This window comes from Mugil cephalus, chromosome 23 (assembly GCF_022458985.1).
Source record: "Mugil cephalus isolate CIBA_MC_2020 chromosome 23, CIBA_Mcephalus_1.1, whole genome shotgun sequence".
NCBI lineage: Eukaryota > Metazoa > Chordata > Actinopteri > Mugiliformes > Mugilidae > Mugil > Mugil cephalus.
Window position 1 is genome coordinate 12,024,156 of NC_061792.1, and position 27,367 is coordinate 12,051,522.

Below are 27,367 nucleotides of genomic sequence, written 5' to 3' on the forward strand. Positions count from 1 at the left end.
AGAGGAAATGTACAAATCCAGCTAATGTGTAACTGACATTCAGTGGACATGTATGAGCGTGTATAGGTGTATATTCAGGGAGTGCCTGAATGATCAACTGGTGGAAGGCTCTATATATGTATATAGAGCCTTACATACATCAGTATATATATAAATGTGTGAAGCAAGTACTAAAAAGGACTGAAACGATAGAAAAAAGGTGTTAAAAGTTACTTGAAGAAAGCGTTGATACAGAAAAGCCTAACAAGAAAGAGACAGCTCTGACTGAGGAAACTGGGAGTCAAAGGAAAGGGCACAGACTAAATACAGGTGGGTTAATGAGACACAGGTGAAACCCGTCAGGGCGGGGCCAGCAACACACAAGCAGGTGGAGGTTGATCTGAGTGACTAATCAAACAGGATAACACAATGAAATAAAGAGGAAATATGAAGAATATTGCCTGCTACTCATACAGTTTTTTTTGCATCCCTATTTTTTGCCTTTGTTTTTTTGCCCCTTTAGGTCTTCGGTAGCTGTTCAAACAATCGATATGGCTTATTTTTAACAATCAGAGAGTTTGTTCAGGAGGAAAAAACTTTCTCATTCATCTTCTCAAACCCCAGACCCCCAAGGTGACACCGGGCAGTTTTTTTTCCTCTACAAAGGCTAAACAACTGTGTGTATTTTAATATTGCGCAGTTTTAAAATCCTATTCATCTTCCCCCTGGAACCGGCCGATCTCGGTTACACAATCCCACAAAAGCCTTTCTCTAATCTTCACTATTTTCTTGTTAAACCCCGCTGATCGTCCATTAATCAGCCAAATGAAACAAGAAAAACACTATTAGCCGAAGCAGAGAAAACAACAACCGGCGAGCAGTGATCACAGCTGCTGGTTTTACTATTAGCTGCATCATCGTAGCTCCTGAGAGCCGGAGGCGATGTCTTAAAATTGCTATTGATGTTTAGAGCTGTGCATTACACGAAACGTTAAGAATTAAAGACATGTTCAGTACTCTTTCCTGTTTGTTGTGTTCATAAGGCTGCGGAGGCTCGTTGATAATCATGAATAATCTCTCGACTGCGACAGGGAGCTCCTTGTGTTGCGTTCGGCGCTAGAAAGGCACTGGCTAATTAGTAGCTAATTATTACCAGTAGTTAATTATCACAGACACCAGGAAGCCAGAGAGAAAAAAAAAATGAAAGAAGAGCAAAAAAAAATAAAAAAAGATGAAGCTGGCAAAGAGACTGAGAGAGACCGTCAAAGGCGGAGGGAGACGGAAAGGGCCAGAGAGGGGAGAGCGCACAATCCCCATAAAACAGACGAGAGAGCCCTCAAGGTCAGCGGCTCTCTTTGGAAAACAAGTGAAACATGATTAGGGATTAGGGGATGTTTTGGAGCGGTGTTGTCGTAGCGGCCTCCCTGTTGCCCCATCTGCTCATCTGATCCTCTCCCCTTCCTTCCCTCTGATTTCTGCCTTTCACGGCTCCGCGCTCCTTCTTCACGTCGCCCCGTCGTACCTCCACTTTAAAAGCTTCCTTCCCATCTGCTCTGGTTTTCACTTGCCAGATCCACTTCATTTTCTCCCTCCTAACCTAACCTCGTCTCTTTGTTTTTTCTTTTTCTTTTTCTTTTTTCTCTGTGCATCAGGATAAACTCTCAGAGGAAGTGAAGAAGCAGCAGCAGCAGCAGCAGCAGCAGCAGCAGCAAACTGGCCCCGAAGACAACGGCTCCCCACTGCCGGACCCCGGGCTCCAGCTGGATCCCGAACACGATGCCAGCCAAGCAGAAGAGGACAAAGACAAAACCAAGCTCCTCGCGGAGCGTCTCAAGGCCCTGGAGGTAGCTACTTCTCTCCGTCTCCCCTGCTTTGAATCCCTCTTTGTCTCCTACCTTCTCTCTGCTTTGTTCTCCTCCACTCCTTCCTCTTTGCACTCCTCCTCCTCCTCCTGCATCCTCGCTCCTAGCCACCCCCGGCTATCCTCTGTGGCCAGCCCGTCTGCCAGTTGTCAGAGTCCTGAAAGCATGACAGCTCATCAAATTCTCCGGTCTTCCTCGTTTGGAGAGCAAAGTCGTCCTGCGAGAGTCGCCGCTGGGGCCTCGGGCTACACTCCAGCTCCGGTTTGTTTTCCTCTGCGCCGGGGGATTCGAGCTGCACTCTGCCACGACGAGCCCCAAGCAACGCAGCCACAGTGATCCATGCTGATCGCTTTTATTTATTTTATTTTATTTTGTTTTTTTTTTTCTCTTCACTCACTGAAGCCACTGGACACACATCTTCTCAGATCTCCGCTGCAATTAAAGGGCTCAGACTTAATTAAAATCGGCCTCCAGTCGCCGTGGCAATGTGTTGATGGAGTGGTGGAAGGTGCGCAACGTATGCATCTAACAAGAAACATTAGAATAAATAGACTCACAATTACTGTTAAATGGTAGTTATCTTCCAAAGCTGGCAGGAAGTATCGTCCAACCCGTCCATTACCTTTTATCAAATGTTATCCACCGTTTTATTCCATTACACCGGCCGGGTGATGGATGCGCCACCGGCTAAAGCGGCAAGAACAAAACAGAGGCGATACATCACCGCACTCGCTTTGTGCATAAACTCCACTGACACTAAGTAAGCACTGGCCGGCTCTTATTTCTCCGGCTCAACTGATGCTGTTCATTAGCTCGCCGGGAACACGCTGCAGTCTGTAACTGGGGCTTAAATGGATACACCCGGAGTCGCATGATAAATCTTCAGCCGTAACGGCCGACTTGTGTACTTCCCAAAACTCAAACAAACCGAGATTGATTGCGTCTTCACAAATGGTTCAAATCTATCCATATAAAAGGTCTTTGTCGTAGCAAACGGCTTTATTCCAGCTCATTGTTTTTGGTTTTATGTGTCCCGATATGTTCCTATCAGCCTGGTTTCTGCTCAGACTTGGGTTGATAACAATGGAATGAGTCAAATGTTTATGTTAGAAGTTAGAGGAGAAAAAAAATAGAGTTTATAGAAAGTGACCAAAAAAAATTAACTGCTTCATTTTTCTGGAAAATATTTTATTTTAACGTGCGTTTGACTTTAAAATTACTTCTCTATACAGACGATTCTTTAGTATCATAATAATACACACAAGGCAAAATATTAGGTTGATTTGACATTTTTTATATATTTTTTAATTTTTCCCCACAAATTTAAATTTCTTTAAATACACATTAACATGAATCCAACATATTTTAGTAAAGAGATAAGGTACAGCTTAATATTTAATGCAAAATTATAATAATGATGTATATTTATACATAGCATTAGTTTAATATAGTAGGTAGAGGGTCCCTGCTTAATCTCTCCATCAGTTTGGGGGCCCTGGCCTGAAAAGACCCCTGGTCTATGACACCAACCAACCACAGTGTCCCAGTCATTTCTGCATTAAGGGCTTGTGTGTGTCGCTGAACAATAAAGCGGCAATAACATTTATCGGGCTGAGGTAACAGAACACCTCTTAAGTTTCCTGACGTGTCAGATAACACTTCATATTCACAGCTAGAATAAAGCTCTCTGGCGTGGGCGTAGTGCTGAGTACATCGACACATAATACAAATTCTTTCCTGGCTGTTGCGTAAGAAAACTTTTTTTGTTTTTTTTCCCCCTCCATGTATTTTTAAAGCATACACTGACAAAAATATGCAACTAAAAATAGAAATTTCCACCCATAACCAACGTTCCGGGCTCTAATTAGTCGGCGTTGTTGGTGTGTTTTCCTTTGTAATTATGTTCCCCATGTTTTCATCAAGGGACTGGTAGTTTCCAGTAAAGGGCAGAGGGCGAGAGAAGCAAAGGAGGCTGACAGCTCCTAATACGCTGCCTGCCTCTGACAAATTGGAAACTCCCAGAGATCAATAGGGCGCCGCCTCATCGCTTGGCAAGTGGAGGAGATATTCTTATTAGGTCCAAACTCCAAATGGCCAGCTGCCGCCCCAAAGTTCAGCATCATAACTTCCATCCCCTTGACCTTTTCCGTGGTCGTACTCGGTAATTTTTTTATTGGCCGTCCCGGGTCAAAGTTGACATGTGACCTTTGTGAGTCTCCTTTTAGCTGCAGCTTCCGCTTGATTGCTACTTCCTGTTGTTTCGTTGCATCGAATGTAACTGGAGTGTGTGTATTTTCTTGCAGGAGGAGAACTCAGCTCTGGCCTTGGAGAATGAGAATCAGAGGGAGCAGTATGAACGCTGTCTGGACGAGGTGAGTGCGACAAAGCCGACATTTTTACTTACCTTGAAATGTCCACGAGAACTGAACAAATTCTGCGGTAAAGCTCCAAATTAAGGCCGTAATGAGGTCCTGCACAGAACAATGGTTATCTCACAGCTTGGTAATTTACTTCCACGGCTTGGGAGAAAAGTCTCCACATTCTTCAGGCAATAAAATATTTCGCCTCTCACTTAAATAAAGAAGCCACAGTTTATGGCGACTTATTTCTGTAATTAAGGAGACTTAAATGTCAGAAGGCCTTTTGTTGATCCAAGGTCAAATCAGCTTCTGGTTTTTAGTATTTGTGCTCAGTAATTCTGTCGGGATAAAGTGTGAGCTGTTAAATGGCCTCAACCTGGTGTGAACTGGTTGTTGTCGAAGCAGCGCTTTACATAACAATGGCACTTCTGTGCCCTCTGGTTATTTGTGAGAGCTTGGTAAGTGCTGTTTAGGGAGCCACATGAGGCGAATGAAGCCTTCCTGCTGAATCAGTGCGGTGGCGGAGGGCGGGAGGCAGGGGAGCGTATATTTGTCCAGGAGGGACAAGTTGCCCAGTTTGTCCTGGAACCACCAACGGACCGGGCAGATGTGCCGCAGGGTGGGAGAGACTGGAGCTGAGATAACTTTATGTGTGTGAGGTAGAAATGCTGAAAATTAAAAAATAATATATACTGTATATGTCTTCTTCATAACAAACAAAAACTTCTTCCAGTTCAAGGATGATGCTTACTTTTTATACTTCCCATGTCCCAATAATCCCAAATACCTCAGAGAAATTAAACATGTATTCCAACCAAAGGCCTTTTAATTATTAGCTCAGCGCACAGTCTGGAAACAAGCTAACAAGCTAAAGTGACAGCTTGTTAGCTTAGCTTTGCAACAGACGCTAACAGAAGAGCTAGCTCGTCAAACTGACAACTTTAACCTCCTCGAAAGAATTAAATCATTTAGATATAACGTGTTGATGAACTTTATGAACTTCTTTACTATGTTTATGTGAAGCTGGGCTAAGCTAATCGGCTACATGTTTAACTCAATGACAGTGGCACAAATCATATTTCTCAAAATTATTTTGACTTTTATTGGGACATAAGAAGTATAAAAAGTATATAAAATGTGAAAGTATAAAACCTAAGCATCATCTTTGAACTGGAAGTAGTTTTTGAAAAAAAAAACTCAGCGTAGTGATTTTGCCTTCAATATTAAGCTATCCATTTATTCCTTTACTAAAAGACTTACTCAAAGAAATTTTAATTTGTGGGGAAAATAATTAAATAAAATATATATAAGAAATGTCTAATCAACCAAAGATCTTGCGACCCCCTGTTGAAGACCTATGGACCAGCTACTAGTTTAAATTTTACTGTGTGGGCTAGCTCATGTGTAGTTTAATTACTTGTATCCAAGTCACACAACGCCTCCAGTCCAGTTCCCTGTCAGAGACCATTAACTCAGGTTTGTTTGATCACCTGGCAGATCAGTGCCTCGCGCATCCAGGAGCAGGGCTCATTTTCTCCATATTTACCCGCTCGGTCAATAAACGACAGCGAGCGCACTCCAAAGAGCCGATGTGGCTTCGCGCGGTATTAATGAGCAATCAATAGGCAGTAATCGGACCGGGGTCGTGGTTTTTTAGTGCGGGTGGGTGCCGAAGCCCAGGCACAACAGCACTTAAGCCAGTCACACCTCCACTCCTGTCAATACCGCCATTAGGAAGTGAGAGGTAAACATTGTAGGGTGCCGTGTGAGGAAAAATGTGTAATAACCGGCGCCACTTATGCTCGTGATAATTCATGTTAGGTGAGAACTGTCTGAGGAGGTGTAAACATGGTGGCCTACGGAGGCCTGCATGGGTCAGTGAGACGAGGTCAACACTTTGCCAAATTACACTTAACGATGCTTTTCTTCTTTCAGGTTGCCAATCAGGTTGTGCAGGCGCTTCTCACTCAGAAGGTGCGTTCAGGGCTCTGAAGACGATTTCTGTTCATTTCTGTAGACGCCATTTCTGACACGCTTTTCTGTGCTGCTTCATAATCAGGACCTGAGAGAGGAGTGTCTGAAGCTGCGGACTCGAGTGTTCGACCTCGAGCAGCAGAATCGGGCGCTGAGCGTACTGTTCCAGCAGCGGATCAAGCCGGCGTCGGACCTGCTTCTCCAGGTACGCCGCAGACCTGCTGACAGCTGAATAGCACAAACTAGATGTACAAGGTTGTTACCGTGCTGGAACAATAGGGTTAAGGCTGCCGCGGAGGAGCTCGATTGCATTTGGAGTTGTTTTTCATTTTGGTTAAACTGCTCTAGGGTATACTCTGCGAATAGAAGCTGCAAAATATTATAAATATTTTGATTTGAAGCTGTTTTAGGTTTGTTTTTCTGTCTTGCAGCGAAGTTAAGGCCTCGCAGCTTGGATCTCTGGTATCTGTTTTGGTTCGTGCATCATGCATGATGGTTCAGTCAGAGGTTCCACGCTGTATGTGCAGTTTTGATTCCCTGCTCCGCCGGGATCTACGTTAAACTGCCTAAAACTGTTTATAAAATATGCAATAGCTGCAGCATTGTCGAGTGTGTTAATTTGTGGACAGAGTCACGGCTCCGCAAAACATCCTCATTCAACCGGAGCGGCTGAAGAAATGGCATCAATTCATCTCTTTTTGTCCCTTGGAAAACACCAATTTGCTGAAAAGTGTCGATGCGCGCATTCCAGCTGGATCTTTAAGGCGTAATTATGACACAAACAGACCTGCTGTCGCTTGCTTCACCCGTTCATTGTCAACGGTGACGCGGCGTCGCAGGGCGACGAGGCCAGGTTAGAAAATAGGATTTCACGTAATTGTGCAAATCGCCGTCGGGACAGTATGAAAATAGAGATGGAGCAGGAGCCACGCAAGACAAGATGAGCAAAGAGGTAGAGACGAGGATGAAAAGGGTTGATAAGAAGGAAAGAATGGACGAAAGAAAGGAAGGACAGGAGGGCGAAAATGGAGTGAGGCGAGATAGCGGCGAAGAATGGAAAGAGGAAAGAGAAATAATACAGCTGTGGGTGTATTGTAAAGCTCCTCGTCAGTTTCTTGCTGCTTCCAGTGCCATTATCGGACAGGCAGGAACATTGTTAAGTGAAACTCCAATAGAAAAGGCTAGAAGAGGGATATTGATGATAGCACTATGGGGACCAGGAGGCGCAATCTAGCCAGGGATGTGAATTAAGGCACTCAGCAATATGATAGAGCTATTTTATGTCAGCACTCAGACGAGAATGTGATTCTCCTGAAAATAAACTAATGGAAGGGTGAGATTATATGTATTTTTTTTGGTGTTTGTATAAAAGGCGTCAAAAGGAAATAATGTGCGCGTGTTACTGATGAGTACTGAATCTGGTGCTGACTCCCACCGCGTCTTTGAGTGCGTGCGACGCAGGAATTAGCCTCTAAACGTGTGGGTTCCTCCACTGGAAAACGACACGCCCGCCTGCTCCGTATTGAAAGACGACATCTCACAATCAAGTGGGCGACTCAGTGGAAGAATTAATCAGAAAGTGATCACGCTGCTCCGGATGTTCAGCGCGTCTGTGATGAGTTCTCCAGGCATGTGTGGGAGAACTGCTGAAAACGGTTATATTTAGGATCCGCGCTACAGAGGTCTACGTATCTGTTATTAGATATATATATATATACATATAAAGGCCTTTTAATTATTAGATCAGCGCACAGTCTGGAAACAAGGTTTAAAGCTAGCTTAGCTTTGTAATGCATGCTAACAGAAGAGCTAGCTTGTCAAACTGACAACTTTAACCTTTTCAAAAGAACTGAATCATTGTAACATGTTTGTGATCTTTATGAACTGCTTCACTATGTTTATGCTAAGCTAGGCTAAGCTAATCAGCTGCGTGTTTAACTCAGTGACAGTGACATAAATCAAGTAGGCATATTTCTCCAAATTATTTTGACTTTAACCTCCTGAGACCAAAGATTTTGGTTGGAATACATTTTTAATTTCTTCATTTTTCACATATATATGTATATGAAAAATGTCTAATCAACCAAAGTTTTTTCGACCCCCTTGCAGTTCCTTCGCGGAGCCCCTAGGGGTCGTAAACCCCCTGTTGAAGACCTATGCTGTATATTATAATAAAGTCACCAAAGTGGAAAAGATTATAAAACTATTGATACGTGGACATGGCTGATCAAAAACAATGAAGTCACAATTATCGTGCTAATTATCGTTACCATTGACAGAATTTGTTAAATTATTAAGAAATAAATCCGCTATTATGTGCATCGACCCTTCGCTACTACTACCAGGACAACAGGTCTAAATGAAGGAGAATATGAAGCTGCCACAAACCTTAAACTTAACGTCCCCATATGAGGACGCGGGGTCTCAGGAGGCAAAGGAAGCATTTAGGTATTTTGTCACCACAAACAATAAGAGGAAAAAAAATTCTAATTAAGACATGAAAATAACCAGGTAGCTTTTCATTCCTGGAGCCTCAACCACAGGGAGACTTAATCGCCATTCGAGTGTAGAGTTTCCCATCTAGCTCTGGACCGTTTGCTTATCAGTAATTAAACGTTCCCTCGTTTCCCCGTGGGCATCTTGGGTTCCTCTGATAAAGAACCATTATATTTGTACCAGCACCAGATGAAACGGTTCCTCCTTCAAAATGTCACTCACTCGCTTCAGAATAACTTAAAACAATTAGGGTTGTTTTCTCAAACCGTGCACCATTTGGCTGGGTTTCCAGCACCAGCCACTTATGCTGCTCATCATGTATGACAGGCAAGTGGCAACTGAGTCGCCCATTACTGGGGCAAATGTTGTTTTTTTTTGTTTGTTTTTTTCCATAGAGCCCCAGGACACAGCGCCACTAACTCATTACCGCTCATTTTGCAGGTTGTGCAGCGTATAAAAAGTTTTAAATCATACATTTAAACAAATGATGCCGCTCATTTGGCACGGCGGAGCTTTTCCCGGAGCCGCGTAGTGAGCCTGCGGTTTTAGATTTAGGAAGACAAACTCAGCCGTGAGTCAGACATACAGATTAGGTCATGCAGGTGAGCGTAGCCGCTAGCTGCTGCGTGGGTGTGTTGCGGGACAGTTCATCCGATAGGTTTTTTTTTTTTTGACAGCGAGTGCCGATCGTGACGTATTTTGTTTGCTGCTATTCTGGGCTGATTTTCATTATCTTGAAATATGACCACTGTCAAAACGAATACAAGAGAGAACAAAGGCAGGAAGTGTTTTTCCTTTTCTCTAGCACGTCTCGGGAAAAGTTCTCCCGGACTGATGAAGTTCTCCCAGACGCTGGCTAATAAAAGGCCAATATTTGCATGATGTATTGCTGCCTCGTTGGCATTAATGGGATCAATTAACATGCGCGACTTTGGTCCCGGCCTTGAACCTTAAAAAAGTTCAAGAAGGGGCCTCATCATCTGCCGTTCCCTTCGACGATCATGACCCCCTGACACTATTGACTGAATCCTTGATGAGGATGCTGAGGAGGTGAAATCCAGCACCCTGTGATAAGATCAGAGCCTCCCGTGACACCTCAGCCACTCCCGTCCTGAGTGGAGGCCCAGCGATGCGGCATTAGTAGAATTCATTACTAGGAATCTAAAATGATAATAAAACGCCCGGTTACTTTTCCACCTGATTTGATTTCAGAGGAGCTAAAGCTTCCCCGTCTCTGAACTCAAACCCGGACAAGATCGCAATATTTTTATGAATCCCTAAAAATAGTAAAGACTATTGCCTGTATACTTTCCTTATCTCCGTGCAGAAAAAGCCCTGATAGGAGGCGTTGCTCTGTTTCCATGGCACCTAGTCACCAATGGTAGAAAAGCCACTGTCTTTGAATGCTTAGTCAGAAGCTTAATACAAAAAAAAGCTCTTCCTCTTCATTTAGACATTTTGATGAAAGTTGGAGACAAAAGAAAAAAAATATATATATATATTACTAGGAGCTTTTTTTTTTTTTATTATTTCACAAAACACAAAAAAGCCAATACAAACTTTCGCAGAAAATAAATTAAAATTGAAGAAAAAAATCAGTTTCTATGTTAAAATTTATGCCACCGAGGGAAAATTAGACGATTTTTTTTTTCAAAGCTCTGTTTCCATTTTCTGAAAGTGGCTTTCACTTTTAGAGCATGCAATTTATTTGGCAGGTATTTTTCTTCTTCAGGTGCGCAGCGTGACATTTGCTTTTTACGTTAATGGTGGAAACTTGGGGACGGGGAGGAAAAAAATAAATAAATAAATAAAAGGTGAAACATACCAGAGCACACAAGTGCATTCATGTGTCTGTGCATATACTCCCGGAGTGAGCATTAGTTTTACCGTTGGCAGGAAATGCAGCACAAGATCAAGTGTTTTGTTCCTGCATATTTCCAGTTTAAGTTAATTTGACCGCAGGGAATCCAGTGTAATTAAGTTCTGAGATTAATATGTGGAAATGTATTTGGTTTTGTATCCTTCCCTCCTAAGCACAAGAGTTAAATAACAGAAGAGACGTCAGACTAGCATAAGAATTAAAAAAAAATCAAAGGAATCCCTTACTCCCAGATGCAATTATTTCCTATTCACGTCCATTTTTTTTTATCCCCTGGCCAATGACATTAATGACTTTGAGGGATAAGTATGAATCAGGGCTCTGTGTGGCTCCAGTGGAGGGAAGCTGATGGCTAAAATATTCCTCTGCCTCAAACAGTCGTTTAGTTTTTATTTTATTGGTTATATTTGGAAAAAATATTAAGTGGGGATGCAACCAAAAAAAAAAAAAAAAATAGGTGTTTGCAGCGTACAATATATCGATAAAAATCTCCATACCAGTCTGTTGCTGTGTCATCTCGGGTTCATTTTAATTTCTTGATATCCCCAAAGTGAAAATTCATCATGCCTTGTCCTTGGCTTTCAGAAACTCCACTCTCGGATCATGGATCTGTCTGCGGCAGATTTGCTCCTGGAGCCAGAGCGAAGCAAGGCTTTCCTGCTTTCCAGGAACACGGACTCTCCCTCTAATGTAAGCGGAATGAGAAACATGCAGGAGGCAGTGTACTTCTCCACGTGTTGCAGCGAAACCATCCCCCCACCTCTTCCCATCCCACCCGTCCCCCCGTCTAGAAATCATTGCGAGATATTAAAATACAAACCCAACAATCTGCAGCCGTGACCCCTCCTGTGCTCTCCTCTCAGCAGGAAGAGCTGGCAGTATCACTTGGCACTAAGAGGAATAAATCCTTGTCATGTTACCAGAAAACCATCGATTGAGACTCATCGTCAGTAAAAACGACTCCATAGGACACTGTGGTACATTAGTCATCTTATGTATTATGCATTAAGGTCTGAAAATGCTCCATTTCTTTAGACCCTTATACCCCTCTGAGAATGCCACCCGATAAAGTGCGCTATCAGAGCATAAGAAGGTGGAGTAAATGAAATAATAATAGCCATAACGTGAATCGTGAGTAATTTTGTTATCCAAAAGTGATTCTGTTATAAGAGATTAGTGAAATAAACTCTGCATCTTAAATGTATCCCGTTTCTTCTCTGCGTTCTTAGTATAATCCATTTTCATTGTCCTAGTCTCTGCAGCGAGACTCTAATTCGATAAACATCTGCCGTGTTGCGGTGATTGCGCGCAAAAATGTGATTGACTCGTTTGCAAAGTGCAGAGCGTGAGCAGTTTTTCAGGCTTTTCCAGGAAATCCGATTGGTCTGTCGAGCGTTTGCTGGATACCTTTCGTCAAAAAATTAACAGCGAGATGGCAATTAGATATGCAACACCAGCCGACTGCCTGCACACACTTTTGATGTATAGTCAGGAATTTTTGTTTGTTTGTTTTAAGTTCAGGTTTTTATTTAAGAATAGAAGAAAACCCTTCCCCTACACAGCATACTTGAAGTGTTATGTCTCTTTGTCCCATAGGAGGTTCAGCTGAATGGAAAGGCAGGACTCCCTGTGGCCAAGTGTCTGAGCCAGCTTAGCCTGACGGTACCGGCGCCCATATACCAGCGCAGCAGCCGTAGCAGTAGTGAGTTGTCCCTGTCGAGTGCATGCAGTGAATTCTCCAGCGGCTCTTACACCTGGAATGATGGACGCTCCAGCGGGAAAATGGTAAGCGTATACATTTTATATAAATCCTGACATCAGTTCCAGGAAACCAAGAATAAATGGAACATGATACAAAATATGGCTACAGATGTGTGTGTCTGTTCAACCTATAATATCATATATGAGAGTGAATGCCTTTATTTTTTTGCCCTGTAGCCATCTCTGACCTGGGAGAAGAGGCTGAGTTTGGGTTCGTCAGCTCCTAGTAATATCTGCGCCCCCCCTGAGGAGCAGCTGCCCACAAGGCGTAAGGAGAGCCACATACTGGAAGGACTAAGGAAGCTCCAGAGGAGGAAACACAGGAGCTTATCTGCTTCGTCCAAGGTCTCCAAGTCTGGATACAAAGACTGCATGAACTCCAACGAGGGCATCTACTCCCTGGGTATCAAGAGTAGCAGCAAAGGGGTAACGAAGCCTTCCCCCGTTAGCAGGACTTCCGCTGCACGGGGCAAGCAGTTCTCCTACGACTCTGATGATGCAGATGATGAATTGGCACAATCTAGTTGCAGAGACAATATCCCTACCAAGGACGGCTGGTTTAACTGTAAGAGTCTTTCTCACAGCATCTCAGACAGTTTGTGTAGCTTGGAGGGGAGTCAGGACAGTGGAGCCGACGGTACCTCAGGTCCCATGGCTGCAAAAAACCCTCCCGCCTATGACTCAAAAGATCGTCCCGAAAAGCTCATGAGTTTCATTAACAGTTTACTACCTGAGGGAGGGCGGAAGTCAGCTTTTAGCAAACCATCCATGCTGCGCTTCAAACCTTCCGACCCAAAGGGTCCCATTCTGCTCTCTGATATGGATGACCCAGAGGAACTCAAGTCTGAGTGCAGTGATAGCCGAATGTCCTTTAGCCACCCACCAGAGCAAGTCGAGAGGCCATCAAGGGATCCTGCCAAGCTGCTCACACAGCAGTGCTTGCGGAGAGAGCAGGGACGCACCCAGTCTGCAGATGGGAGGCCTAGGCCTTTTAGCTTAATCAAGGAGCCCAAAGGAGCCAAGTACACCCAGTCTGAGGAGAGCATAGTGGCGATATTTGATGCAGAGGGAGAGCCTATTGAACTTTGCGCTCAGAAGCTTGCAGTGGATGCTGGTCACAAAGTGGTTGCTAATTACGCAGAGATAGCGCCGCAGGAGAGGCCGACGAGGCAAAAATCTACCAATTCCAGGAATTACACTGTTCTTGAATCTCCAGAGAAGCCTTCTGAATATCACATTAGAACTAGCAAAGCAAGCACTAGCAGGGAGGGGAGTGCGGAGAGGCTGTCGATGCAGCTCAACCCTCAAAGGAAACTAATCAAACCACCAAGCAACCGAGCTAATAAAGGCCATTCCATCCCTCCCATGAATGAAGCTGCTTGTCCCAAGTCGAGTGGTTCAAAGATACCTGGTCGTAACAAACCTTCAGGATCTCCACTGAGATTGTCAAAAGGCTGCTCAACTGAACCAAGCAACAGTGGCAACTCAGGGCCCTCTAGTCAGGAAAAGAACCCCTCTTCCCCTACAGTTAAATTATCCAGATTCATTAAGACACCAGGGACCTGCTCACAGAGCCCAAAGGCCGTCAACTCCAAGCTCCCTAGCAGGACAGAATGGAGTAAGAGCTCCTCATCCGGTTCCCCTCACTTGTCAAGGAGGCACTTGGAGTATGCTGACAATAGTGAACAGCCAACCAGAGACAAACACTGTGAAACTAGCAAAAATAAACTCAGGTCCCCTTCTCCACCCCCTCCCCCAGGCCGAACCACCTCCTTACTGATCAGACCAAATTACGAAGGGTCACCTCAAGCACATAAAACAGGGGTGGCTCAACCATCCGCACCAACCACTGTGAGGGGCCCTCCCCCAAGTTACCACACCTCACTTGTACCAAATATGCAAGCTACGCTACCCATCAAGGATAAAGACTGTTTAGACTTGGATGCAGGCTACGGGACTGCACTTGCACCTCAGAAACTGGTCGACAAAACCAGTCAGCACCTTCAAAAGTCCCCCGCCATGACTCAGACACCTACTAAAGGCACTTCCAAACGGATAACCACAAAAGACTACCTCCCTTCTGCAAACTCAGGGTGTGCTCGAGAACCTGAAAATGCACCTAAAGGCTCAAAGAATGTCCCTCCTCCCTACAGTGCCCTCAGAGGGTCCTCACTTCAGAACTCATTTGCAAGTAAGAGGGGATCCACCACTCATGAAAATGTCCACCAGTCAGTGCAGAAAACCTCTATTAGTTTACCGATATCACTTCAAGATGCACCTCAAGGCCAAACGGAGTCTCAGCATGGTAAAACTGCAGTCAGCCCACCCAGCTCAGCTGTTATATCCCCTAACCCAGTGGAAAAAACCTCAAAGACTCGCATTCCAATGGGGTTTAAAGCATTTTTAAAATCTCCCCCTAGCCATAAAAATAGTCTCTCTGTACCAGGCAAACAAGAGAAAGATCATATCAACGCAGTCTCCAAGGAGACTGTGACTTCAAATGCTTCCACCCAGTGTGACAGCATGCAGTCAGCGCACGGTATTGATCCACCACCCAAGATGTCTGTTACAGAGGGGAAAGGTGAAGTCCAGTGTAGGTTACTGGAAGAGGAATTACAAGCTCCCGTGCTGGCAGAGGAGGGGGATGTTTGTGATAAGGGGAAAAGGAGTAGTCAGCTATTCAGTAGATCCATATCCGTTACAACCAAACCTCATCTGAAGCCGGCCTTGGGTATGAATGGAGCCAAAGCTCGCAGCCAGAGCTTCAGCACCAACTACATTGAGAAACCCAACATCAATGTTCTAGAGGGACCAGGAAAAATCAGAACTCACATCATCACCAACTCTGGTGAAAGGGGGAACTCCCTTTCAAGACAGAGCTCCTTGGAGGCACCTAGTGTTGGGTTGGCCGAGAGCCCTATCCATTCCCCGAGGACTAGGCTTAGCCACTATGGGGGCATGACAGGGTCGAATATTCACAGCGCTCTCCCTGAGAGAACTTCTAAACCAGGCTCCAAAGGTGACGAGTCACAGGGCGCAGGGAAGGGGGAGGCCATCACCTCACCTTCGTTGAAAGAGGTGCGCAGCTTACCCGTCGGTGACAGAATTGGTTTGAACAACATCCGTAAACCAGCAAAAGTTGCCTCTCATCCACAGTTCCAGCCTCCGCCCTCTTGTGTCTACAGCTTGGAAAACTCAGTTAGAGAGACCGAACCCACAGCGACCACCCCTAACGAGACAGACCTAAGTCAGGCAGACTCGCCAAACAAAACCCTAGAAATGGAGGAGAAAAGGATCAGCTCAATGGTCTGCACTATTGAAGAGAAAGTCATGATGGGAATTCAGGAAAATGTGCAGAAATGTCAGGAGCAGGGGAAGGTTGCCGCCAGCGAGCCCAAGCAGAAGACAGGCCCCTCTCTGGCGAACTGGTTCGGCCTCCGCAAGAGCAAGCTTCCAGCGCTGGGCGGCAAGAAAGCAGAGTCCCCCAAGGGAAAGGAAGAGAAGAAAGAGCTGAAGATCGGCTCGGTGCTCGGAGGCAAACAGGTGAAGTCCGACAAGAAGAAGGACAAGAAGAAAAATGAGAACCAGCAGAAAGACAGTCCGGAGATGCAGAATCTGGCTGAGGTGAACAACAAGCTGAGCTCCATCATGGACCACTGCAACAACCAGATGGGTCAGATCACCAGTCAGATCCAGTGCACCACCGGCTTTATCGGCAAAGACCAGTTTGTGAAAGAGCTTCTTGGCAGGTGAGCAAAGCACCATCTTTGTTTCTTAATTGATTGGATGTAACGCTGTTAATGGGCGACTCAGTGTTCAGAGAATAAATGAAGAAATAGGCCAAACATCTGTGTGTTTGAGTTGTGACTCCACAGTCCAACAGGACCAGACTCACTCAAGGTAAAGTATGCTTAAGCCTGGAGAGCTCCACATGTCATGCTTCTCACTTCATCGCTTCACCACTGCAGATCCCAGCTGACAAATTTTATCATCCAAACAATCGCTTGTGAGCGACCACTTTACGGACTGATGACATTTCAGTGTGTGTTTGTGTGCGTTTGTGTGTGTACGCATGTCTGCCTTCCCTGTCCGCGAAGCGAAAAGAGCAGGTCAATGCAATTTATCAGCAGCCTCGCTTTGTACCTGACGAGTTGATAAAGGAAAGGCGCTCGGCATGCAGACGTAAAAACAGATCAAATCTTATTTCCTCGCAGGGCCGCTGTGAAGAGCAACTCTGTGGCCGCGCCGCCGCCTGGGATCTCCACGCCCAAGAAACACGCCGAAATGAAGGGAGATATGGAGATCTGTACAGATACCGCTGTAAGTGAGCAAACGTGTACTAGAGCCCCGCTGGCTTCATTACAGAGGTGTCCGCGTTGAGTTTTCCTTGATTGTCTCCAGGTTGCCCAGCGCCGCACATACACATGCAAATTCCCGCAGGTTTTCACGCTCGTACAGCATGTACATGTACACAAAGTCATCCACAACCCCGCCGCCTCTTCAACAGCACATCCCCTGAAGGCTCGCTATTGATTCACATTGTGTTCTGACTCAGCCTACAATTCATCGCCTACTTTTTTTTTTGTTTTGTTTTGTTTTTTTAGTATTATTATTATTACCCACCCAGACCGATGCGGTTGTTTCCAGAAGGGCTGAAGGTTTTCAAGCTGTATCTCACACTAAGACAGCCGTCAGCACGTAACACAGACTCGCATGCTCTCTGCGGTTTGATTACATATATTAAATCAGTGCACTTTGTAAGCAAAATTATGACCTTGTCGGTTTATTCTTTATTATCTGTCAGTCAAGGAAAATGATGGAGAGCCTGAGTGCTGTCGAGAGAGGCGGCAATAATAAAAGGAAGCAAAAGGAGCAGTCTGAACCGAGGACGAGAATGACAGTCTCACTGCATAATGTAGGAAATTTAATCCAGATGATGTGGAATTTTGATAACGTGGAGGAGCCCCTTATCGCTGGCACTCACTTTGACAAAAGGGCCATTTAATACCATCCTCCAAGCTTTCCCTTCTATCTGCTCCCCACAGAAATACAACAAAAGAGCCATACTCTGTGACCTACAAGCTCCTCTTACACCGCCACCGAAAAACCCCCTCTTTTTTTTTTTTTTTTTTTTGTTTAAATAACCCAATTAAAGTGAAGCAGCAAAGTATTCTTCCTGGACAAGAGTTTAAACATACTCCATAATGCCAGAGGGTTGTCTATTCATTCTTTAAATATCTAGAGGTGCTCTTAACTGATCTTTTAACTGCCTCAGACAAAAAAAAAAAAGCTTTTGTGAAGTTTTAGTGAGCTTTTTTGGACTAACATGTACTGTTTGCTCATATTATAGACGCTCCTAATGACCGAGAAGATCAAGCTCAAAGCTGAAAATGAGGAGGGACACATCCCAGACACGGCTTGTCAAGGCCACATGATCGGTAAGCTTCAAGTCCTCCACCCCAGCGAGTGCCAAAGGTTCACGTTGTTCTAAGATACCGCCACGATCCTGTGATTCTGCTCAGTGTGTTCATTCGGCTTTACGCAAAGCTGTCGCTAACCGTCACGAATCAACCGGCGCAGCGGAGCGTCAACGCATTTTACAGTCGTGGTTTCCTGATGTGAGTGACAACTCAATCGTGCCGCCAAGTGATTCGCCTCCCGCGCCAGACTCGCCGCCACTGTGGGGAAATCGCAGGCGGGCGCGTTGACAATCTCGTCAGGTGATTGATGTGCAGCCGGGTGATATTTTACAATGCCTGAGCAGCTAAGGAAGCGAAAAAATAGACGCATCAAACGATTGTCAGATGGGACGATCGTTATTGCTGCGGTGCAACACAATTACAATGTAGTTTGTAATTCGGTGAGGGAAGCGAAAGTTGCGGGGATTTACTGGATGACAAATGCAGCTGGTTTTCAAATATGTATCCACCTCAGGGGTTGTGATGTTGTGTTTCTTGGCTCTGTGAAGAGAAAATGTTGTTTTTCTACAGTTTTGTTCAAATAAATTTGATTTCTCAACGTTATAAAACCAAATTAAACCCATTCTTGCTCATTTAAACCCATCAATATTCAATCAAATTGCTAAGTGAATACAAAAAGAGGTCACTCGAGGCGTGAAGTTTGGTTGAAGTGCTGGCATTTCCCACTCATGCTCTAATTCTTTTCCTCCTGCATTGTCAGCGAAGGAGCTAAAAACCTGAATGTTTCTCTTAAGATGTGGAGGAGACCAAAACAGAGCTAAAATATCTTCATCAAATGAATGCTAATGCTAACCAGTTTGCTATATCTACTTGTGTGCACACAGAGTAAAACCAACAAAGCAGTTTCTCTTAATAATTATATTTATGTTTTTATAGCCTAACCAGTGTAGGCGTTGGTTATTGTGTCGGGCTTGCATCATAGCTGGAGCTTTTCATATCCTCAGTGTACACATAATGACGTCTTTTAAGGCAGCGTGCTTATGAAAATAATCTCCAGAGAAGCAGAGATGGTCTGCCAAGTGAAGATCTGGCTGTGAAGTAGCTAATCAAATGATTTTAAGAGACACGGAGTGTGCCACGATGCCAAAACTAAAATTGCTAATTGTCTCGGTGTCCCGATTAACCTCGTTTGTATTCTCAGACCGTATGAATTAAATATTTTAGCTGTGGCTTCTTAAAGTGCAGCCAGGTAAACACATCCATCATATAAATAGTTTCCATCCGTACAGTTTATGAGCAAAATCCATGCTCCAAGTTATGAATGTGAGCTTTGAAGTTCACTCCGCGCTGGTCGGTTATTGTACATTAGAAGAAACTCCCCACGGGCCATTTTTTTGTCAACTCGAACAATAAATAACATTTTGACCGAGCCAGAGCACGAAATAACCCTAATACATCTACAGGGGGCTGACGGCGTTGTCGATCAATACCAATAATTCAGCAATTACTCGGCCAGGTGCTGATGTTTCTGTTAAAAGTTTCTCTGCATTTTAATCAGCGCAGAGCGCGCTGATGGATTAAAAAGTTTAATGTTTCAACGGATCGCGTCGCTTATTCGAACCCTAATGACTGCCGCTGTCTATTGTGGAAATACGACTTTCCATTCCGTGCGACCGCTGACGCAGAAATAAGTCCTGAGTAAATATAGTAGTTAGTGATGACTCCGGGTTTTCCCTTTGACACCTCTTCATTGCATGAAGCCATTTTAGCAGAGCGGAGGTATCAACAATCCACCTTCCCCTTTCCTCTCGCACCCTGGAGGTTGTTTACAGAAGTGATAGGGGACGCATGAAAAACTAGATTATGTCCAGTTGTTTGTGCCTCTGGGTAGAATTACTGTGGACCTTGTTATAGTTTGGTTATAGAGGACATTTTGAACTGCCAGCTCTGGCATTCAATTATACAGCAGGGTAATCTATGTCTCTCCTTCTCTTTTTTCAACGCGCACATGCTCACGCCTGTATTATTTGTGTGTATTACAACACGCGCTGGGACAGTTCGAGTGCATGCAACTGTGCAGAAGTTCCTCGCCGCAGACATAACGAGCCATCTGTCCGACGAACATGACACGCGTATTTGTACGTCCAAACACTCGGCTTCACGGGTTCTCTGGGTTACAGTATGTGCTCGGAGTCAGTCGGATGAAAACACTGACTCCGTGCGCCAATCATGGATCGGAGGTTTGAAAGTGTAGCGTGCATTTATGTACAAATAAGGACCGAATAAATAAATAGTTTAGTGGCACGGAGACACTCTGGTAAACGGATCAATAAGCCCCTCGACTGCTTGAACTCCCTTAAAGAAGAGTAAAGTTTCCTTCATGGAGGGATGTGTTGAGGGGTAGAGATGCGTTCAGTACCATGGAGACGCTGGATGCACAGCTTGTCAATACCGGCCCATTTCTCCAAAATAGAAAACCACGCGCTGGCCTGCCGATATTTTGATCTCTGCGGAGGATGCACCACGTCCAAGGTTAACGGTGGAAGATGCAGTTGAAGTAAATAGAATTAAACTGGCCCAAAGCAGCATAGCATAACAAAAACTGCATTATGAGCCTTTTTTTTTTTTTTTCTCCACTTATTCAAACTCTAACTCAGCAAAAAGTTGCCCGGCGCGAATAATTAGCCGGTGTGCAACTGCTGGACATTAGCGTTCACAGTTACAAGGACCTGGGCTGCGCCGAGCGGCCGTCCATCTGTTCCTGCCTGAGTCAAGGCTCTGCAAGCTGTGGCTTCTAAACGACGCCCATCTGTTCCCGCTCGCTGTCATCTTTCCTGATTACAGCCCAGCGTGCACCCTGATGAGTCCGAGGAACGGCTCTTCTGGTTGCAGCTCAATTGTGTGTTTAGCTCAGATCTGTTGGCAGCAGGTGTTTTCTCGTGGTTCGTGTCCTGTTTTACTGTAGTGCACCTGTCACTACTACAAGAGTGTCTAATTGTGACTGCTACGTTTCTGCATCTAATAAAAAAAAACAACTTTATTTTTTCTCCTTTCCAATTTGCTGTGTTACTGAACCTGCTAGACTCCCTGTTTACTCACAACCCCTTCCGTTGCATGTAAATCCAAGTCCTCCTTTCTTTTCCTTTGTCGTTGTCTCCTGCTTTTCCCAGACGTCACACTCCTCTCCATGTCACTCTAGGCTCCAGCTGTCAGATGAGAACCCTGGACAGTGGCATTGGCACGTTCCCCCTCCCTGACTCGGTCACCCGGGCCAACAGTCGCCACATCCCTAAATCTGAATCCAGCCCAGCCGGGGTGACCGCCGGCTCCTCCGAGCTCGATCAGGAGCTTCCCTCTTCTCACCCTGACCCCTCACAACCCGATGTGAAAGTGCCTTCCCCTCCAAAAACCCGCCTGCATGCCCCCGCCACCATGGGCCACTCCCTGTCCGACCCCACTGTGACCTGCAGCGTCGCCCAGGACACCCACAGCCGGCTGCCCAAGTTAGCATCCTCAGGTGAGTCACCTGGTAACGACTGTGTTTGGTACAAATGAGAAACCTACGTGGACGTTGTGTGGATGGATGAAAGGTTTACATTTTCATTTGCAAACAGCTCCTTCCTTTAAATCCAAGTCATGGGAAGTGTGACTGTAAGAACACTGTTGCTAGGCAACTGTTGCCGCCCAGAAACCACAGTTCAGCTAGCTAACGAACATGCAAGCATTTAATTTACAATTTACCTCCATTAGAAAATGTCTGCAAACAAATCGTGAACTCTGACCTTTCCAGTGACTAGAATATAATGAAAGGGAGACGTTCATTCACAAAAACAATCAACTTGACCCCAAATGAAGGCAGTAGCATGTTTAGCATGGCAATATTTGGTATGTGAGCGCGTTTGTGAAGCTTCCTTCACGCTAACTTAACATTTTAATACAGTTTTGCTAATGCTACACCAATCTGGAATTAGCAATTTGCTAACATCTGCATGCGTGACTTTGCAAATAATTTTCATTTTGCAAATATTTCAGTTTAACTGTATGGTACCTACGTAGACAGAACCAGACAAAATACTATTTCAACTTTATGGTGGCTCCGAACATAGCAAAACTGTGGACTGTGGGGGTGGTGCTAGCTTGGCGGTTTTGCTAATCACTGGGACGTTTGACGCTATTTTTCTTACCATGTGACAAAAAGAACATCTCGTCAATTAAGGCCAAAGAGCTAAACGAACTGAAATGCAGGTCTGTAAAAACTACTACCAACAAAATCTAAGCCTTCTTGTTTATCTATGAGGAGGTGGATAAAATATTGAACGTCGCTGTGCTTCACATTAACGCATTTCCCTCCAGAGTGCCGAAGGCCTCCAGACATGCAGACGAAAGGACGTCGTTTAGTTTATTAAACTCTGATTAAAAGAAGTACCTTGTTTGTTCAGCTAATTCGGAGTCTAATGCATCAACGCTGGCATCTGATACACAGCTGTGACTGTAGACCGTACTGTCTCATGCCCCGAGGAAAACTAACAAATGCAATTAGATAAGTATGTCAACACAGCCATAGATCATAAAGCACCTTCTGCCTCGGCGTTGGGCGTGATGCACGACAGAACAGCGGCGGGTAGGCTGCAATCAGATGGCTGATTAAAGCTACAATAACACGCGGGGATGAGTGATCACACCCAGAGATTTATGCTTACAGGACATTAAGCTGCATCTATTTCACCTCTGTGCTGCGGTGGCACTGCAGAGGCAGCAATTTGAGTCTGAACTGTCGGAGCCGGCGGCTCCTGTTGCCTGCGAAACAAGTTGATTAGGAGGGCCCTGCGAGTGCGCCGCGAGTCTCTGTTGTGTATTTTAGCCCTCTTTCTATCGTCATTATGTGGAAACAAAACTCTAAAAGGACGCCTGAAAGGAAGCGGCTGCATTGTTTGCTTCCTAATAGGCGAGGGAGGAGGTGAAAGGACTTTTATGATCTTGATGCTGATTGTTCAGATGGAGGCGGAACGCGAGCCAAGAGCAGAGCGTTATTGTAACGCAGCTGCTTCACATGAAAAGAGACATTTCTAAATGTGGGACAATTAAACTGGCGTCGGTCCGAGGCAGCAGTAGGTAGAGTGATAATAAGGCGGTGCGTCGCCGTGAGGGGACGGCAGCTGAAAACTGTTACACAATGCGCGGGCTGTCAGGAGTCATGGATAAGACAATACCACAGTGGACGCCATTAATGTTTCATAGCTCAGATATTGTGCGGCTCCATTCACACGATGGATGTGTAGCCACTTGGATGGGTTTTGCTTGAATGGATGTGTGAGATGTGCTGTGTTTGCCAGAGGACGAGGAGGAGGAGGAGGAGGTAGTAGCAGCAGTTCTGTTATATACTTATGCTTCCTTTAACTCCTCTGGTTTCTAGATGCCATCAGGACAAAGAGGTCGAGTCTCTGCGCGCCACGTAGCAGCATGTCAGGTTCCACCGAAGAGAAAGAAGAGAGGAAGATGAGGAGCAAGGAGCTTGATATGCCTGGCGTAAGTCGTGTTTAAAATGGCGCATAAATCAAGGATTTCACAAGTCCAATCAGGCATCGAGGTGTAGTTTGTTTGTTGTTCCACCACGGATGTTTTTAAATGACTCTTCCTCTGTGCACGTGGACAGGAAAGAGCCCTGATAGTGTGCACGTACTCGGGCAGCAGCAGCGACACCGAGACTGAACCCGAGGGAACGGGAAGCACTGTGAGCTCGCCACAGAGGACGCCGAGAGACCGGACCAAGACTGGCGACTCAGGTTCGGTTGAAAAAATATCAGCCACCAAACGATGCATCCATTCACTTATTTCTTCATGTATTTACCAATTTTTTTCTTCACGTCCACAGTCGACGAGGAGACCCTAAAGAGAGCGAGTGTTGAGAAGCCCTTGTCAATCATGGACTACTACCAGCACGACATGTTCTCGCACCTGGAGCAGAAGGACAGCAGGAGGATCTCCCAGTACAACCTCCTGCACAAAGAGTCCTCCCTGGACGGGACGGCGGGGGACAGGCTCAGTGTGAGTATGAGCTCGTTAAAAGGCCTCTTTACAGGCGCGCTGTTGATCACCATCATGGTTTTATTGGTCGTTACGCTCTCTTATGAACCCACCCTGCAGCAAAGTGATCATTCCTGATCTGTTAGGGAAATAATATTCAGTATATAATAGATTTTACTGGTGTATTCAGGAATAAATAATTTAATGTGAGCCAATGGAAGGCACTTTAAAGTGATAAAAAGCTAGTCAGCTCCCAGGTGGATATATTTATATATACATATGTAGCCAAAGCCCTCAGTGAAAGTCGTCCCTGGATACGGGATGCATAATTTGTCTTTCCTCTCGCTCCCATTTCTGTTAAGTCACCGACGTTTGCGGCAAGGAGACTATTTCATTGGTCAGAGCGAGCACTGCTGCGTCCCAATGTCAAGTCCAGCTTTGAAAAAGCTCCACTCCAACTTCTTTTCTACCTCTGAAGGAGTTTGTTTACACTCCAAGGTGTTCCCCCTCCTTCGCCGCAATCAGGTTTTCAGAGAACAGGGGCCGCCTAATTGGTTTCGATCGCCTCGCCCTCTCGTGTCGGCGGGTATTTGCCTACGAGTATTTAACACAGCTGAATGACAAATGAGGAGCACGGACCATGAAATGGCCTCCGAGCCCGTGCGGGGCCAGCTCTACGGGACGGCGCAACTCTGCTCTCGCCCCGACGCCGACCCTCAAACGAAAATCCATATTCTGGAAAAAAAAAAAAAAAAAAAAAATCGATAAATAAAAATGCCTGACTCAAACTTTAAAAAATAATTGTGTTTGGGAGTTGGGGGCGAAAAAGTGTTTGACCTGTGTTGTCACCACACAAAATCAGATCTAAACAATTTGCGATGCATTTACTCCCAGAGAGAATAATAATTATTCAGAGACTGGAGGTGACAGGCGTAATGTGTGTGTTCCTTTTCCATGTAGGAATACTACACGTATTTATATATATATCAAAATCCTTTTTCTTCATATCTGACTCTGTGCTGGGCAGTAAGGTGATGTAGAGAGCACAGGTCCTGGGTGATTCAGCTCGTAAACACCACTGCTCAAGTGTCCTTGAGCAACACTTGAGCGACGCCGACTCCATCTAAGCTTCGAGGTCAATACCCCGGCTCTAACGTCTGAGGCAAAAAGAGAATTTCACTCAAGTGTTCTGTCATTGTACAGGGCCGAGTCTCCATTTAACAAAGCAAAGTTCTCGCACTTGAACTGTGAGTGAGACGAGAAAGAGAGATTTCTGATTCTGATGCGAGTCCCGGCGGAGAGAGGAGCTCGGTGTGTCGCTGTGCAACCGAGCTGCGAGCACAACTCCATTTAGCCGGCCTGCAGGAGACAAGAATCAACACTGTGTTTGTCTCGTACCTTTTGTCCTCTAATTGGATGCGCTAGGCTACGTTTCTGAGTAGCGGGCGTTGGTTTTTGCACCGACTGCACCAAAAATGAAAGGTCAAGAGGTCCACGAAACAAAATAGTAGCATGGGAAAACTTTAAGATGCTGATAGGTTAAACTACCCAAAAGGATAGGAGGAAGTTGAAAGGAACTTAAAGATGCCTTCGACCCAGATAATGCAAAATAATGGAAGCCCTTGTTGGAGCTTTTTGCACCCTCTGACTTTAAACCTAAAGAACTAGGGGTGGGAAAAATATCGATAGAGAAATATATCGCGATACTTTCTCTTCTCGACACAATATTGATTTTGAATTGATCTTAATATCAGAAAAAGAAAAGAAAATATCATAATATCGCAATAATGTATTGTATCGTGACTCAGGTATCGTGTTATGTATGGTATCGTGAAGTCTGAATGTAATGCAGGAAGTGCATAAAGTTTTTGTGCAGAAGTTACTAATGTAACCTTGGTTCTATGAAATCAAATCCAGAAAACTGAAATCAGAGGAAGTATTACAGTCTATAAAGGCTCGATGGTGAAGGGGCAAACATCCATCACTTTTAGTTTGTTTGTGTAATTACTTCCTCTACCAGGAGTGGGTGAAAACTTTCCTGCAAACCCAAAGCTAATGCTAATTTCAACAGTAACCTTATTCCGAAGCTGGGAACTGACCATAATGATGGATGACTTCTTCTGAACCCATTTACCCCACATTATTCTCTCGAAAAAGACAATCTACCTGAGTGTCGTCACCTCCTCACCCCTTGCCGTCCGCATCTACGCAGACTTGGCGGCCCTGTCGTCGCCGTGAGTTTTGGGGAAGTTTGGATGACTAGAAGTGATTAAAGTTTCTGTGTTAAAGCCGGCATATTGGACTTCAACATATAAATGAACATTTCTTCCATTCAGTCATTCCATGCTCTATATTTTGCGGTATATCAGAGTAGCCCAATACCGTGGAGAAACAAGAGTTACTAATGTAACCTCGGTTCTATGAAATCAAATGCAGGAAACTGAATCAGAGAAAGCATTACAGTCTAAAAAGGCTCGATGGTGAGGAAAAACATCCATCACTTTTAGTTTGTTTGTGTAATTACTTCCTCTACCAGGAGTGGGTGACTGCAGCTTTGAGAAATCTTTCTTGCGAAGCTAAAGCTAATGCTAATTTTTACAGTAACCTTATTCCGAAGCTCGGAACCAACCATAATGATGGATGGCTTCTTCTGAACCCATTTACCCCACATTATTCTCTCGAAAAAGACAATCTACCCGAGTGTCGCCACCTCCTCACCCCTCGCCGTCCGCATCTACGCGGCCGCTTACGACTCGGTGGCGGGAGTTTTGGGGAAGTTTCGGTGGCTGGTAGCGGACCTGTGTCAAAGCCCCGTGATTTAAGCGCCTTTAATAACCTTTCACAAACACTCAGGAGAGTGATGTAAAGCTCAGCGGCTCCCATCAGAGGCCTCACAGCCCGCGCTGGCCTCCCATTCATCATCCTGACAGCACCTGACAGCCCTGCTAACGGCCGCCCCCGCCCCCTTCTATCCTCTCCTTCCTCCAAGTCTCTCCTTCTCCCCCGTGTCTTTCCTTGTCTTCCTTTCAGTGTCGCCCCTCTCTATTTCGGTCTCTCCCTTACAACTCTCTTTGTCCTCCTGCACTAAGTAAGTTTTTCCATTATGTCTTCCAAAACCTCAAACTTCTTCATTTCTTCTTTCCCGCTTGGTCGGTGCTACTTTCCATCTTCCATTTCCATCCTTTTTCTGTACAATGAAGATCGAGGGAGATGTGGCTGCAGGAAAATAGCATTACACCAAGGTGTAGCGTCACTGAAGTCAGGGAGATTCCTAGGGATTTTATGCGGCCCAGGTCCAAAACCCCGATGCACAGCACATCAGCATGCACCACATCACTTCAGATGAGGAACAGCTTGTTACCTTGAGCAATGATTACATGGCGCGGGAAAGGGAAGATTTCAGTTGACATGCAATTTGAAATGGGGCCACTGGATAAGCAAAACTATATCTGTGTACAAATAAATATCAGCAGCGGGAGTGTGGGCTCCCCCCACTGCGCCGCTGTCACACCGGTGGCATTGCTAACCAGCACGACGCAGCAGTCACGCGGAGCAGGCCCTGAAATAAAAAGCAGGAAGCTGCTATTACACCTGCATCAAATTATTCTCACA

General features: G+C 45.2%; 1 protein-coding gene across 7 annotated transcripts in view; it reads left to right on the plus strand.

The window, feature by feature from the left end:
- LOC125000754 (nck-associated protein 5-like) overlaps nt 1-27,367 on the plus strand; it is a 107,097-nt gene that overhangs the window by 74,094 nt on the left and 5,636 nt on the right. For 6 of the 7 annotated variants that reach the window (XM_047576397.1, XM_047576398.1, XM_047576399.1 and 3 more), the window contains 13 exons: nt 1,632-1,823; nt 4,145-4,213; nt 6,137-6,175; nt 6,261-6,380; nt 11,136-11,240; nt 12,147-12,335; nt 12,489-16,060; nt 16,526-16,631; nt 17,662-17,749; nt 20,931-21,248; nt 23,145-23,257; nt 23,385-23,514; nt 23,604-23,776. In XM_047576397.1, coding sequence (XP_047432353.1) covers nt 1,632-1,823; nt 4,145-4,213; nt 6,137-6,175; nt 6,261-6,380; nt 11,136-11,240; nt 12,147-12,335; nt 12,489-16,060; nt 16,526-16,631; nt 17,662-17,749; nt 20,931-21,248; nt 23,145-23,257; nt 23,385-23,514; nt 23,604-23,776 — 5,214 coding nt within the window. Of the gene's footprint in view, nt 1-1,631; nt 1,824-4,144; nt 4,214-6,136; nt 6,176-6,260; nt 6,381-11,135; nt 11,241-12,146; nt 12,336-12,488; nt 16,061-16,525; nt 16,632-17,661; nt 17,750-20,813; nt 21,249-23,144; nt 23,258-23,384; nt 23,515-23,603; nt 23,777-27,367 lie in introns of those variants that run through there. The other variant, XM_047576404.1, reaches the window with a different exon arrangement.